Here is a 13883-nt window from a genome sequence, read left to right on the forward strand (position 1 = left end):
TGTCTGGCGGACATCTCGGCATGGATGAAAGAACATCATCTACAGCTCAACCTGGCTAAGACTGAGCTTCTCGTCTTCCCTGCCAATCCGAATCTAAATCATGACTTCAGCATCCAGCTAGGTACATCCTCAATTACCCCAGCAAATTCGGCCAGAAATCTTGGAGTAATCCTTGATGACCAACTGACCTTCAAGGACCACATTGCTAAGACAGCTCCGTCATGCAGATTTGCACTTTACAATATCAGGAAAATCAGGCCCTTCCTAACAGAGCATGCAACTCAACTTCTGGTCCAGGCCCTGGTCATTTCTAGGCTTGATTACTGCAATGCTCTTCTGGCTGGACTGCCATCATGCACAATCAAGCCTCTACAAATGATCCAGAACGCTGCAGCACGTCTCATCTTTAACGAGCCCAAAAGAGCCCACATCACACCTCTCTTCATCTCTCTGCACTGGCTACCACTTGCTGCTCGCATCAAATTCAAGGCGTTGACGCTTGCTTACAGATCTACCACAGGCTCAGCACCCTCCTACTTCCACTCACTCTTACGAGTCTACACTCCTACCAGAAGCCTGCGCTCATTAAAGGAGCGAAGGCTTGTGGTACCATCACAGAGAGGCACGAAATCACTCTCCAGAACATTCTCGTTCACTGTTCCTTGCTGGTGGAACGATCTTCCTGCCTCCATCAGGAATGCAGAATCCTTGGCAATATTCAAAAGACAGCTGAAAACTCATCTCTTTCGTGAGCACTTAACCTCATCTTAAAAAAAAAAAAAAAAAAAACACAAATCTTATTCCTATCCTTTCACTTCCTCCAATCCTTCTCTATTGTAGTTTATGATACTCTGAGCACTGCCTAAACTTGTATTGTAAGCACTTCTTGTGTCTATTTGCCTCGTCATGACGACTCGCTTGTTGTATTCCTCACTTGTAAGTCGCTTTGGATAAAAGCGTCTGCCAAATGAATAAATGTAAATGTATCGCATAATTCCCACTTTTGAACACTTTTGCTTTAACATACAACACTGCAAAAACAAGCTGTTATTTTCTATTATAGATTTATTGTCCAACATTCCCAATTTTCTGATGCATGTCCTTGATTTAATTTCATATGTTGGTATTAATTCAGTGTTTATAATGCTAATACTTGAACTTAAAAGAATTTTAGACCAAACTGACTTGGTTTCTAGAGAGCAAAGGTTTTGTGGAAAAAGTGGAAGACTTAAGCACAAAGCCTGTAAAATAAACTGTTAAAAGGATTTGATGATCACTAGTGATAGTATTTTATTCTGTGTTGTCATCATTCAGGTTGGATTTTAGCTTTAATGTACTTTTTTTTTAACAAAGCAGCTGATATTGTCACAGAAACTAGTGGACTGCCGAGTCACTTTCACGCCAAAATGGCGGAAACGAAGATAGTGAGGAGAGCAGTCAGGAGGAAAGTGATGAGGACAGCTTTTAGGATAAGTGTTGCGTAAAGTGTGAGTACCAAGCGACATCTCCAGGTGCTCCCTTGAGAACCAGACCAAAAGTTATGTGCGCCCCTATACATTACTTTCAAGCGTGATAGCATTTAATATATGAACTGCCGTGATAGTATAACAACCAACGTAATAAATGTTGTTAGTTTCACATTAATTTTTAAAATAAAACTGGACATGCTTTTAGCACCACTCATCGGACATTCACTTTGAAAATGTTCCGAAATGTGCAAGAAGCAGTGTAATATGCAGAAATGTCACCACAGGCATGATTTTTCAATGAATTGTGAAACCAGAAAGAGTTTGATTAGGACTAAACAGTCATATAAGACACACACACAATGTATGCTAAACTCTCAGTGAATAATTAAGAGAAAGATGGGATAAAGTGTCAGTTTATCTCTTAATCAACACACACACACACATACACACACACACACACACACACACACACACAGAGTATTTTCAGGATACACACCCATCTAGTGTGACAGTGCTGAAAACATAAGGACAACACCTGATACCTGCCGACCAACTGGCGTGTACTTTTACACTCCCTCATCTCCCACCGCAGTCATCTGTTAACTAAGAAATCAGAAAAATACCCTGCTGTCTTTTTATTGCAAAATGTATTGTTGAAAAAAAAAATATGTTATGTAATATGTATACATTATGAAAAACAATGGGAGAACAAAACACCAGTTTGAAATAAAATCAAAGTGCTTTACCATTTTCACAGGATAGCAGTAGCGAGTTAGCAAAGCATATCAACCTGATAGCACCAAACACACATGCAAGAACATTTTGCATTACGAGGATCATCATTTAGACACAAGTATCAATGAGGTCATGGGAAAAACCGAGACTTCAGGACAGTGGAACTTAACACCACGTATGTGCCCTGTGACTTTCAGACCTGCTCGCTGAATTTCCATTGGTGTTACGGGTGGCAACATCTTTTCTTATCCGTTTACATCACAATCGAGAGAGAATCATCAGATGACAAGAATAAGCAAACAAAATTTTTAATGTTTATTTAGCATTAGTATTTTTGTTTGTCTTTTTATGTACATGATAACACAGACACACGTGAAGTCATTATGAAAAAAAAAAAAAAAAATGGAAAAAAAAGACAACTCCTGCAAGCAGCTTTTAACAACTAATTCTACAAGGACTTAATCAGGAAACAGACTACAAGTGACAAAGAAAGGCATTGATGTACTCAAAGTGAACTGGAACATTGGTTTTAAATTATCAGTATATAAAGTGAAAGCTGGGCACAAATAGGCTCCATTCAAATGTACATGCATACGTTTCACATATGAAATCACAATCTATAACCACTCACACATACACACACAGCCTTTAGTATTAGAGCCCTTCTGCAGCTTTCCTCTGTTGTTAACCATCTAATATTAATACTGAAAATCATACAAAACAAACAACTACAAAATAATTATAATGTTCAAAGTGTGCGAGAGTGCGTCACTGTTTTACCAGTCATAGCTCTGATGCATTTGCAGCCCGTGTATTTTCAAGTATGGACAGTCTAAAACAGTGCTTGGCTGAAGAAATGCTTTAAACCTCATGGTAAAAACAGTTTCCAATTTTTATAACTCCAGTAATTTTTCATTTCAGTTATTTTGATTTGGATTCTTAGAGTTCTTAGGGTGATTTGCCGGTGATGGTGTTTGGTGATCTGGGAAAAATATGGTTTATCTGAACAGTGGTAGAACATGACAGTGCAGTTCTAATGTATTATACAACACTTTTCAAGAACTGACAACCTTTATAATCTCCACATAATGCAAATAACTATGCCTACTGGCTTAAATATGTCCACAATTTCATAGTCATTCATAAAAGCTTCACTGTAACGTATGTACCACTTTGTATTTTGATAAATCAAGTGCGTTTCAAATGTTGCGGTGCATTTAAAACAATTATACATTTCTAAAACAAGACTATTACTGGCAACAGTTCAGTCTATCATTGAGTTGTAAAACCAGCATGTGATTTTATAACAAGTTGTCCAGTGGCATTAAAAAAAAAAAAAAAACTCTGAGGGTGAGAATGCACTTTAACGCACAAATAATTTGCAGAAGTTCTGTTTATTGCCACTTTAAAAACATTTTTTTAAAAGTTGCACAACTAAATGTTAGATTGAAATGTTACCAAAAAAATATTTTGCCTTTCACAGAACGTCCGTTGATGAAAAGAAGCAGTAGAGCACCATGGGATATGTTAATTACAGTACCAAAATCCTCCAGGTCACTCTAGGCCTATTGATCTGTGGGAACATACAAGCAAACAGTCTTTTGCTTCGATAACAACACTAGCCTGATACGCGTTCTAATAAAAATTTAGTTTGTTTGGGACATTTTGAGACACACAGGCACTCACACATAAAAACTACTGTATAACCCTTCCCCTGTTTAAGCATGATTTGCTTAATGAAAGAAACTATACAGTAAAGATGAACTGAGTGCATGACTTAAAAACCTAAACATCCATGAAGCAACAGAATAGTATGGTTAAATGGCTTAATTGAAATAAAATGCATCATTTTGCTCATTTGAACCCAACAAGAGGACTGTGTGAAGGGGTGTTACACATGATCTGCACCCTTCTGAAGAAACTAAAGTTGTGCTATCAATTCATTAAATGACACTAGATGAGAACAACAAAACAAAAGGGGAAAAGTGGTAAAGTAGTGATGTTCTAAGAATGTTAGTATACCAGTATACTGGCTCCAAATCCCAAATTATTGTAAATGGAAGCAAGATTTGAAGTTCAACTATCCTCAACAAAGACTCTATGCATTTTGCATAGCTAGCTAGCAATGTAGCAACTAGCAGCATTAGCTGAGGTTGTAAGTTAGCAAAGCATGCTAGACATAATTAAAGATTAAGGCAAGACTGGCAACATAAACATTAGCAAATATGCTAGCTTGCTAATGTCCAAGAATTAACATTGCTAAAGAAATGAAAATGAAGTAGGGACGGAGTGCGTGAGACATAAATATAGAACATAAATTAAATTCAATGCACAACAGTCAACAGTGCTCTGTGTGCAAAAAGTATGAAATTTCTATAAATAGATAGAGATCTTTGATGTATTTGGATGTAGTGAAACCTGATGCCCCATAATAGCTTCTTGTTAAAACCACAAATTTCTAAACTTCAGAACCATTGCTTTTTCCACAAGGATAAAATCAACATTCAGGACCATTGAACAACTGAACATTAACTCCATTCAATGGGAAAAAAACATCCTCAGGAGTTTTCCATTTATGTTTTCTGGTTTCCTTCCATTCTTCCTTACTTTGGCTTCCTACTTACAGTACATTGTTATAATGGTTGGTTTGTTTCTTTATTGACCCATGTATTTATTTCCTGGATAGGCCCTGCTCTGAGTGAAGAGTAGTTAATTCCTCTCTTTAGTAAAGCGTTAGTGTTGACTTCTCCTAGTGCTTTACTTTAGTTTCTTCTCTGTACTTCTAACATGGCCATTTTTTTTGTGCTTGCCATTTGGAATCCCATTATGACAGTGTCCGTTCACCTTCTCCACTGCAGATGAACCGCGCCCCATGCGTGATTTGATGCACTTGCTTATTCGGTATAGGCAGTAACCAAGGAGAAGCAGGCACGCTCCTATCACCACGGCGACGTCTAATAAGAAATACTGATAGGTGGGGATCTCGTAGACTGCAGAGCGGAGGTGATCGCCGCCACGGTGACGGAGTATATAGCTAATCCAGTAAACTGCCCGACTCACTGGATGACCAGGCTGATCTTTATGAATCTGAGACAGCAACTGTGCTCGCTCACGATACCTTAACAGAAAGAGATGGAGAGGTTTCAGAACAAGTACATCACCAACAGGATGTTGATCTTGGCCACAAGATGGCACTGTACCATAGTTTCTCTTCCTAAACATACATAATTCTTCAGGTTTGAAGTTCTATGAACACCATCAGCAAGCAACTTGAACAAATCTGATCTTCACCTTTTGTGAATCCAGTTCAAATCTATTAGTTAGTAATAAATCCTATAAAAAAAAGGTATTTCCATACAATGAAAGTAAATGGTGCAGTCGCCATCCTCTTTCATTTTATGGAAAAAACATCTTGGAAATTCTGCTAAATCTATTTCGCTATTTGCTAATTATCTATTTTTTGTGTTTCAAGCAAGAAAGAAAGTCATACAGATTTTGAACAATATAAGGGTGAGTAAATAATGACAAAGTTTTCATTTTGGGGTGAACTATCTCTTTAAAGGTGCAATATGTAATATTTTTGCAGTAAAATATCCAAAAACCACTAGGCCAGTGTTATATATTTTGTTCACTTGCGTACTTACAATATCCCAAATGTTTCCAACTATTTGTAAATCATGAGAAAATTGCAATTTTAACCAAGGCTCTGGGACGTGTGAGGAGTCGCCTGTCAACTGCGTCATACCCGCGTTACTTTCGGTTTATGGTTTTATTTTGTAGAAATCATGGAAACACCAAAGACGCTTTAATATTTACATGTTTTAATAGACAAGGGAACAACTGTTTTGATACATTTATAGACAGAAAACTAATTATTATTATATAGCTCAACACGTTTAGTCTTATTGTCTAAATCTAATTTTCTTGATTTTTTTGCGAGTAACGTTACCATGCTTTACCATGCCTCAGAGAAAAACACTATTTTGTGAAGTAGCTAACATAGCATAATCAGATGCATCTTTATTTTTAGTAAGAGTAATACAGCATTTTCTCCATCATACATTACGTTTTAAAATTAATTGCATGCCATTTATCAACACAAGCCATCCAGCATTTAATATGATACTCTAAAATCGATCTATCTTACTGCAGCGTGTCTCAAAGTGTCTCACAGCAGCCGCCGAGCAAATGCACAGAGTAACGTTATAACATCATTTTCAACACAGTCAAATGTATCTAATATGATAAACAGAGCTGCTTTACCTCATACTCATGACCAGAAAAGTGGAAGCAGCGCCGGCGACTGTGTAATAAAATAATAATAATAATAATAAAATAATAATAATAAAAGTTCCGCTGCTCACGGCGTTGCATTCATGTCTCGTTAACAATCGCTCCAGCGGCCTCGTTCAGCTCCCACAACACTCGGCCCTGCTCTGCTTCATGCTACAGTAATCTCTATCCCGGTTATATTCTATCGGCTGTGAGGTGAAGACCACATGTCCCAAGTTTCCACACTCATACTTGGCGTCATCTAGCTACGCCTTTGTTTTGAATAGGTGACCTCTAGCAGCAAAAATATATTTTGAATAGACCTCTAGCGGACAGAACATTCTACATATTGCACCTTTAATACAACTAAAAGCTCTAAAATTCAGTCTCTAGCACCTATTAGACTATGTTCCTCTTTGGCTCCATTGAATTTGTTAAAACACTCTGGATCTGCAAATATTGACACCATTGCGGGGTCTTCAACAGGTCTTGTTTATCGTTAAACTTGAGTAACCCCAATTCCACAGTCATTAAAGATTAACCTGGCTGTGTGTGGGTTTGGATTTGTATTACCTGTTTTTTGACCGACATTTTACAATGGCTGCAGATAGTGTGTGCGAGTGCTTAACAATGCACTTTATTCATTTTATACAGGCATTTTATACACACACGAATTACCTTTTGTCTGTAATGACATTAACCATGGCAGTATAAAGGTCATCCTCACTCATTCTTTTCCACTCAAGCATTATGCCCATGCCTTTGGCTTGAACTCGTGTCATGGTGTCATAGTGATCTCCAAACAGCGGAACACCCACCACGGGCACACCGTGATACATGGCCTCATAGATGCTGTTCAAGCCCCCGTGGCTCAAGAAGGCCCGTGTGCTTGTCTGTCCTGTGGGTGAACAAGAGATACTATGTGAGAGAAAAAAACTACAATTATATTGAAAAATGTGCAGTTTACAAGCAAATACTAAAAATCCCTCAATATTTACCATATTTTCTGCATTGTACTCATCATTTAACTGTGGTATTTTAAGTGGGATCATAGTAACAACAGGGTTACTGGATGGATGGATCCTCTTTACCATGGTAACAACATGGTTTTATACAAACTGTTATTTCCTATGAAAAATGCCATTACTAAAAGTAGATTTTACATTTTCAGAAGAAAATGCAAGTGGTCTTTGTCTTGGTGGCACAACCTAGGGTGTTCTGGGTGGTTATTGGCCCATAAAGATCTCAACTTATGATATCCTGTCTCCTTCATTTTAACTGATTTTCCCATTTTATCATCTGCCAGTCTGATTGCTTAGAAAAGTAAAGGCACACCTGTCATCGATAAGTGATTAGATGTATAAATTCACGTATAATGCATAAACAATGTGAGATGAGTTACACACCCAAAATCAATATTGAGGGTTTTGTATTCAGGAAACAGTAATAGTGATGTGTGCCTCACCAAATTCCCAAAACTATAAAGTAAAAGTCCCATAATTCTAATAAAAATAAAAGTTAACAAGCTTGATCTAATAGTAAGCAGTTTTTCATTCAGTTGATTCTGTCCGAACATGATCCAGTCCTGGCCTTTACACTCGTTCCTCCCTGTGCATGCTAACACTTCTTCCTCTGAATGAGTCACAATGAACAAAGAGTTTTATTGACCAATTCAGAGTCACTAGTTGTACATTAGCTCATCTAGTACTCGCATATCTCTTTAAAAATACATTTAAATGACACATAGGAAAATCAAAGGGACATTTGCATACTTTTTTTGTAAATTTGCCCGAGGTTTCTCACGGATAGGATGGGGTGTGTATCACTTTCTCACTGGTAATGACATGAAGCAGGACTGTTTCATTTTATGAATAAAGCTGCATACAGTGTGTGTAAGTGCATTTCAGGCTCTGATTTTAAAGGATGTTAAATTGTTGTTGTTTATATTGACAGTTTAGACCATGGGTCGCTGATCTTGAAGTTCAGCCCAGCTGAACCTCAAACAAGTAAGTGTTTGTGTTAAACTGCTGAGGGTCCTCAGAGAAGAAATGCCTTGGGTTCATCCTGTCTATCGACTTTGTGCATCAGACTTTTTTCTTGTTGTTATCTCTAGTCGAATGAGCAGACCAGACTAATGGAAGACCAAAGCACAGGATGTATCAACTAGGTCATTCAGAGAACAGGAAGTGTGGCGGACAGCAGAAAGACAGTGAGAGAAAGAGAGAAAAGACAGAATGATGGAGACAGAAAGGTCCTCTGTGACCTCAAGCCCATGGTGCACAATGAGACAGAAAATCATTCACACAAACAAACAAACACGCAGGCTTTGTGTCCTCTGATACAACAGAGACATTATCCAAAGAGATGCAGAAAAGAGCAGTGAGGAGGATGAGCTCTCTCTCTCTCCCTTACACACACACACTAATAAAAATAATTTTCTAAATAAGCTTTCCATTAAAAATCTCTAAACAGCCTTAAAACAAGGTATAATTTACGTGAGAAGCAAAACTGCATAAAAGTTTGGTAAGATTTTTGAAGATGGTTATGAAATCCTTTGATTTGGACTTCCTGATTTACAGAAAAAAACAGGGATATTTTGCAATATTATTACTGTTAATAAAAAAAAATGTAATTTAGTCCTGTGATGGCAAAGCTGAATTTTCAGCAGCCATTACTCCAGTCTTCAGTGTCACGTGATCCTTCAGAAATCATTCTAATGTGCATATTTGGTGGTCAAGAAACATTTCTTTACAAATATTTGAATATTAAATAATAATTATTAAGGATTCTTTAATGAACAGAAGCACAGCATTTATTTGAAATACAATACTTTGTGAAATGAAAAAGAAAATGTATCCTAGCTGAATTTATTTATAGTATTAATGTCTTTTAAAAAACAGTAGTGTATGGAGGACTGGAACAAAAATTCCTTTGTTTTTACAGTGCAGAGGGAACATGCAATGTAATTCAAATGTAATTTTATTAAGTGAGAGATAGGATGTATACTTACCCAACAGGTCGTTCTGTGGCATCCAGTCCACTAGTTTAGTATTGTTGCCAAGATTGGGGGGAGGAACTCCGGAGAACCTACAGAGAGATTAAATTCGGTAAGATACAGGTAGCTCATTTTTTAAAACATTAAAAACCTTTTAGGTCACTTAGGGCTAGTGAATGAGACAATCGTCAGCTGACAAGAATGAAGAATTTGTTAGTTATTCAAAGCATCATAGATACACTGTGAGATCAGGGGAGTGAGGTATACTGGAAAAAAGTACATTAGAGACATAGAGTATGAGAGAGACAGAGACCAAATATTTTGCATGCATAGATTAGTTTAATAACAAAGCTTACATTCAGAAGGCAAATAAAAAGTAAAAGATGAAAGATGATCAACCAGCACCAATCAACCCCACAGCTTCCTTCAGAGCTTATAAAGGCTACAAAGTGCAGTAATGCATGCCATATTTAAACATATTTAAACAAGAGCAATAACCATTATACTTTTGAGCATGTCACTGAATGCAACATGAAACTGTATTCAAAACCCATTTGACTATGTAAAGTGACAGATTTCCAAATAAAACAGAATATTCAAAGAGCAAAAACTATGTAGGATGGGACCTGGAAGTTGAAGTCAATTACTGTGGTAACAATTGGTATAGAAGTGTAGAAAGGCTGCTTTTCCTACAACAGTCGCCTAAAACAATGGCAAAAATATCTACAGTATAATACTATTGGTTAGCAGTTTTTGCTGACCACACGGCCTAGGTGACATCAGCGGAAAAGGAAATTAATTTCAGATTACGACGACAAACATTTATTCTTTAGAACAACATGCACTGATGAATTGTGCTCAAGAACATCAGGAACACACTACTGTTCAAAATTTGGGGTCAGTAAGGTTTTTTTTAAAAAGACATTAAATACCTTTTTTCAGCAAGGATGCATTTAATTGATGAAAAGTGACAGTAAAGACATTTATAATGTTACAAAAGATTTATATTTAAAACAAAGGATTTTTTCCTATTTTCTATTCATCAAAGAATCTTGAAAAAAAAGTATCATGGTTTCCACAAAAATATAAAGCAGCACAACTGTTTTCAACACTGATAATAATAAGAAATGTTTGTGATAAGAAATGTTATGCCGAAAGTCACATGAACAAAAAGAAAAACCAGTCTCATTGCATTCGCTTAACGGAGAAAGTGGCAGTACGAACTGATGACAATCTATGGACTTCTAAGGTAATCAGCTAACCTAGATAGTATTGTTGGCATTTTTTCGATTTAAATCTCTAAATGTTAGTGAGAAGAATTTTTAAAAAAAACTTTTACACATCAAACTGCATATGCGATGGACACTGTTTATGATCATCTTTGCTCGCTCCTTTGAAGGTATGTTGAATAAAACAATATATATTTTACAAAGCACATGCAAAAGACCTGAACTGGAAGCGATGCAGCCTGTTTTACAGAATATGGAAGTTTGTTGCATAAAGACTGGAGTAATGATGCAGAAAATTCAGCTTTGCTATCACATTAAAAAGTTACATGACAATATACAAAAAATTGTTATTTTAAATTGTGATATTTCACAATATTACTGTATTTTTGATTAAATAAATGCACCCTTGGTGAGCATAAAGAATTCTTTCAAAACCATTAAAAAAATCTTACAGACCCCAAATTAACTTTTGAAAGGTATGTGTTTTGAGAAATTAAATAGCCTGGTCAACTGTAATTTCACGTTGACTTTAAGAAATAAATACTGTAAGTCTTTGGATATCTGCTAAATGACTAATTAAACCAACAACAATAGTTCTTCAGTGAAGATTACATGAAGCCTTTGCTTTAAAGGTGCCCAAGAACGTTCTTTCACAAGATGTAATATAAGTCTAAGGTGTCTCCTGAATGTGTCTGTGAAGTTTCAGCTCAAAATACTCCATAGATTTTTTTAAATTAATTTTTTAACTGCCTATTTTGGGGCATCATTAACAATGCACTGATTTACAAAGTTCACACAGCTAATATAACCCTCAAATGGATCTTTACAAGATGTTCGTCATGCATGCTGCATGCATGCTTCGAATTATGTGAGTAAAGTATTTATTTGGATGTTAAAGTTTTATTCTGAGTGAATTTGAGGCTGTCCTCCGTGGCTAATGGCTAATGCTACACTGTTGGAGAGATTTATAAAGAATGAAGTTGTGTTTATGCATTATACAGACTGCAAGTGTTTAAAAAATGAAAATAGCGATGGCTCTTGTCTCCGTGAATACAGTAAGAAACGATGGTAACTTTAACCTCATTTAACAGTACATTAGCAACATGCTAATGAAACTTTTAGAAAGACAATTTACAAATATTAGTAAAAATATCATGCTATCATGGATTATGTCAGTTATTATTGCGCCATCTGCCATTTTTCGCTGTTGTTATTGCTTACCTAGTCTGATGATTCGGCTGTGTGCAGCTCCAGACGTTAATTGGCTGCCCTTGTCTAATGCCTTTTATAATGTTGGGAACATCATGGGCTGGCATTATGCAAATATTGGGGCGTACACCCCGACTGTTACGTAATAGTCGGTGTTATGTTGAGATTCGCCTGTTCTTCGGAGGTCGTTTAAACAAATGAGATTTATATAAGAAGAAGGAAACAATGGGGTTTGAGACTAACTGTATGTCTTTTCCATGTACTAAACTCTTGTTATTTAACTATGCCAAGGTAAATTCAATTTTTGAATCAAGAGCACCTTTAAAATCTGGCTTAAGACTTAGTAAAGGTCCGGGATATGTCTTCTCTGTCACTAGTAGGCAAACGCACATAGGGCCATTATGTGCCAAACCTAATGACAAACATTCTACAGTTACTAAGAAACCTGACAGCAGTCAGTGACTCTAATTACCATTACTAAAACGTATGCACATGTCAGAGAGAAAGAGTTCAGACCATATGTTCATGACGTAACAAAATGGTATATTTTTGTGGATTACTGGAGCGTGTTTGTCTATCTGTACATTGTATTTAGCTGATATGTGTGCGTTCCCTGGGCATTTCTACTCCCAACAGCATCCTCGTTAGTAAAGTCTTGCCATGGCACATTTGCATGAACACAAGAAAGCAACTGAGATTATATGGCATGACTACAGGAGTCATGACAATATGAATGCCTATGGCAACAAAAGGTGCTGCTATTTATAAACATGCAGCTGCAATTAGGAAAATATAAAGAGGAAAGAACTATTTTTTTATTTAATTTTTTTTAATGTGGGCATAAAGAAACAAAATTCCATCAATGAGATATTGAAAGTTTACTTGCCCTTGTGACATATTTTTCACTATATCTAATATGAGCATCACCTCTCAAATCCTAAACTGTTATATAAATGTTGCTATATATATATATATATATATATATATACATACATACAGGGATGGGCAGTATTTATGACACATGTATTTCAAATACAAAATAGTATTTTGTAATTTGTATTTGATAGGGTTAATATTTTGTATCACAAATGTTTTGTATTTTTGTATTTTTAAAATACTTTGTAAGAAGTCTACATGATGACATCATAAAAATGCGGCCTCTGATTCATGCTTACTCAATAGTTTGCCCAGACTTTTGGTGTTCATTTTAGTAGTCTAGGCTAAATAGTTTACCAATTTACATAATGTTCTTGAAAACTATTATACCGAGCAGCAGCCCCCTATATTTATGATTAACAATCAATTGATTAATTAGTTATAAACTAGTTGCTATGAATACAGGTCCCATCAGTTGTCTTCTTATGAATGACTTGTTTGTCATTGAGTCAGTGTTGCTGATGCAAAGTAGGCCCTTCGTTACCAAACACAAAATAACTAAATTAGGATACAATTATGAGTCATTCGCAAACTGTTAAAAATTAAACTGTTGGTTACTTTAAAACTAACCTTCATCTGGGAGATCACAGGGCCGCTGGAGCGATTGCTAATGAGAGACGAGCGCGACACGTCTCGAGAGCAGTGGAACTTTTATTATGCCACAGTCGCCGTTTCTGCTTTTTTTGGTTTAGCGCATGTGGGGTAATGCGGCGCTGTTTATCATATTAGATACATTTGTGTGTTGAAAGTTGTTATAATGCTACTCAGTGCATTCGCTTGGCAGCTGCTATGAGACAATTGTTGCACACTGCAGTAAGCTTGATCGATATGAGTCATGGTAAAACATGGTACTTGTGGTAAATCAAGAAAACGAGATTTAATCAAGAAGCTATATAACATGATTAGTTTTCAGTCGATGAATGAATCCAAACAGTTTCTCATATTTAATGCAAATATAATATAATGCGTCTTTGGTGTTTCCATGGTGTGTTTCCGGAAATCGAGGGTAACACGGGTATGATGTCATCGATAGGCGAC

At 36.4% G+C, this 13883-nt stretch overlaps 1 protein-coding gene across 2 annotated transcripts in view; it reads right to left on the reverse strand.

The window, feature by feature from the left end:
* Positions 1 to 2498: 2498 nt before the first annotated feature.
* ugt8 (UDP glycosyltransferase 8) overlaps positions 2499 to 13883 on the reverse strand; it is a 28257-nt gene continuing 16872 nt past the window's right edge. For both annotated transcript variants that reach the window (XM_048197586.1, XM_048197587.1), the window contains exons 4-6: positions 9487 to 9563; positions 7155 to 7374; positions 2499 to 5322 (exon numbers count right to left, since the gene is read on the reverse strand). In XM_048197586.1, the coding sequence (XP_048053543.1) occupies positions 4962 to 5322; positions 7155 to 7374; positions 9487 to 9563 (658 nt within the window). In that variant the 3' untranslated portion in view covers positions 2499 to 4961. The remainder of the gene's footprint in view (positions 5323 to 7154; positions 7375 to 9486; positions 9564 to 13883) is intronic.

This window comes from Megalobrama amblycephala, linkage group LG7 (genome assembly GCF_018812025.1).
Source record: "Megalobrama amblycephala isolate DHTTF-2021 linkage group LG7, ASM1881202v1, whole genome shotgun sequence".
NCBI classification, from domain to species: Eukaryota; Metazoa; Chordata; class Actinopteri; order Cypriniformes; family Xenocyprididae; genus Megalobrama; species Megalobrama amblycephala.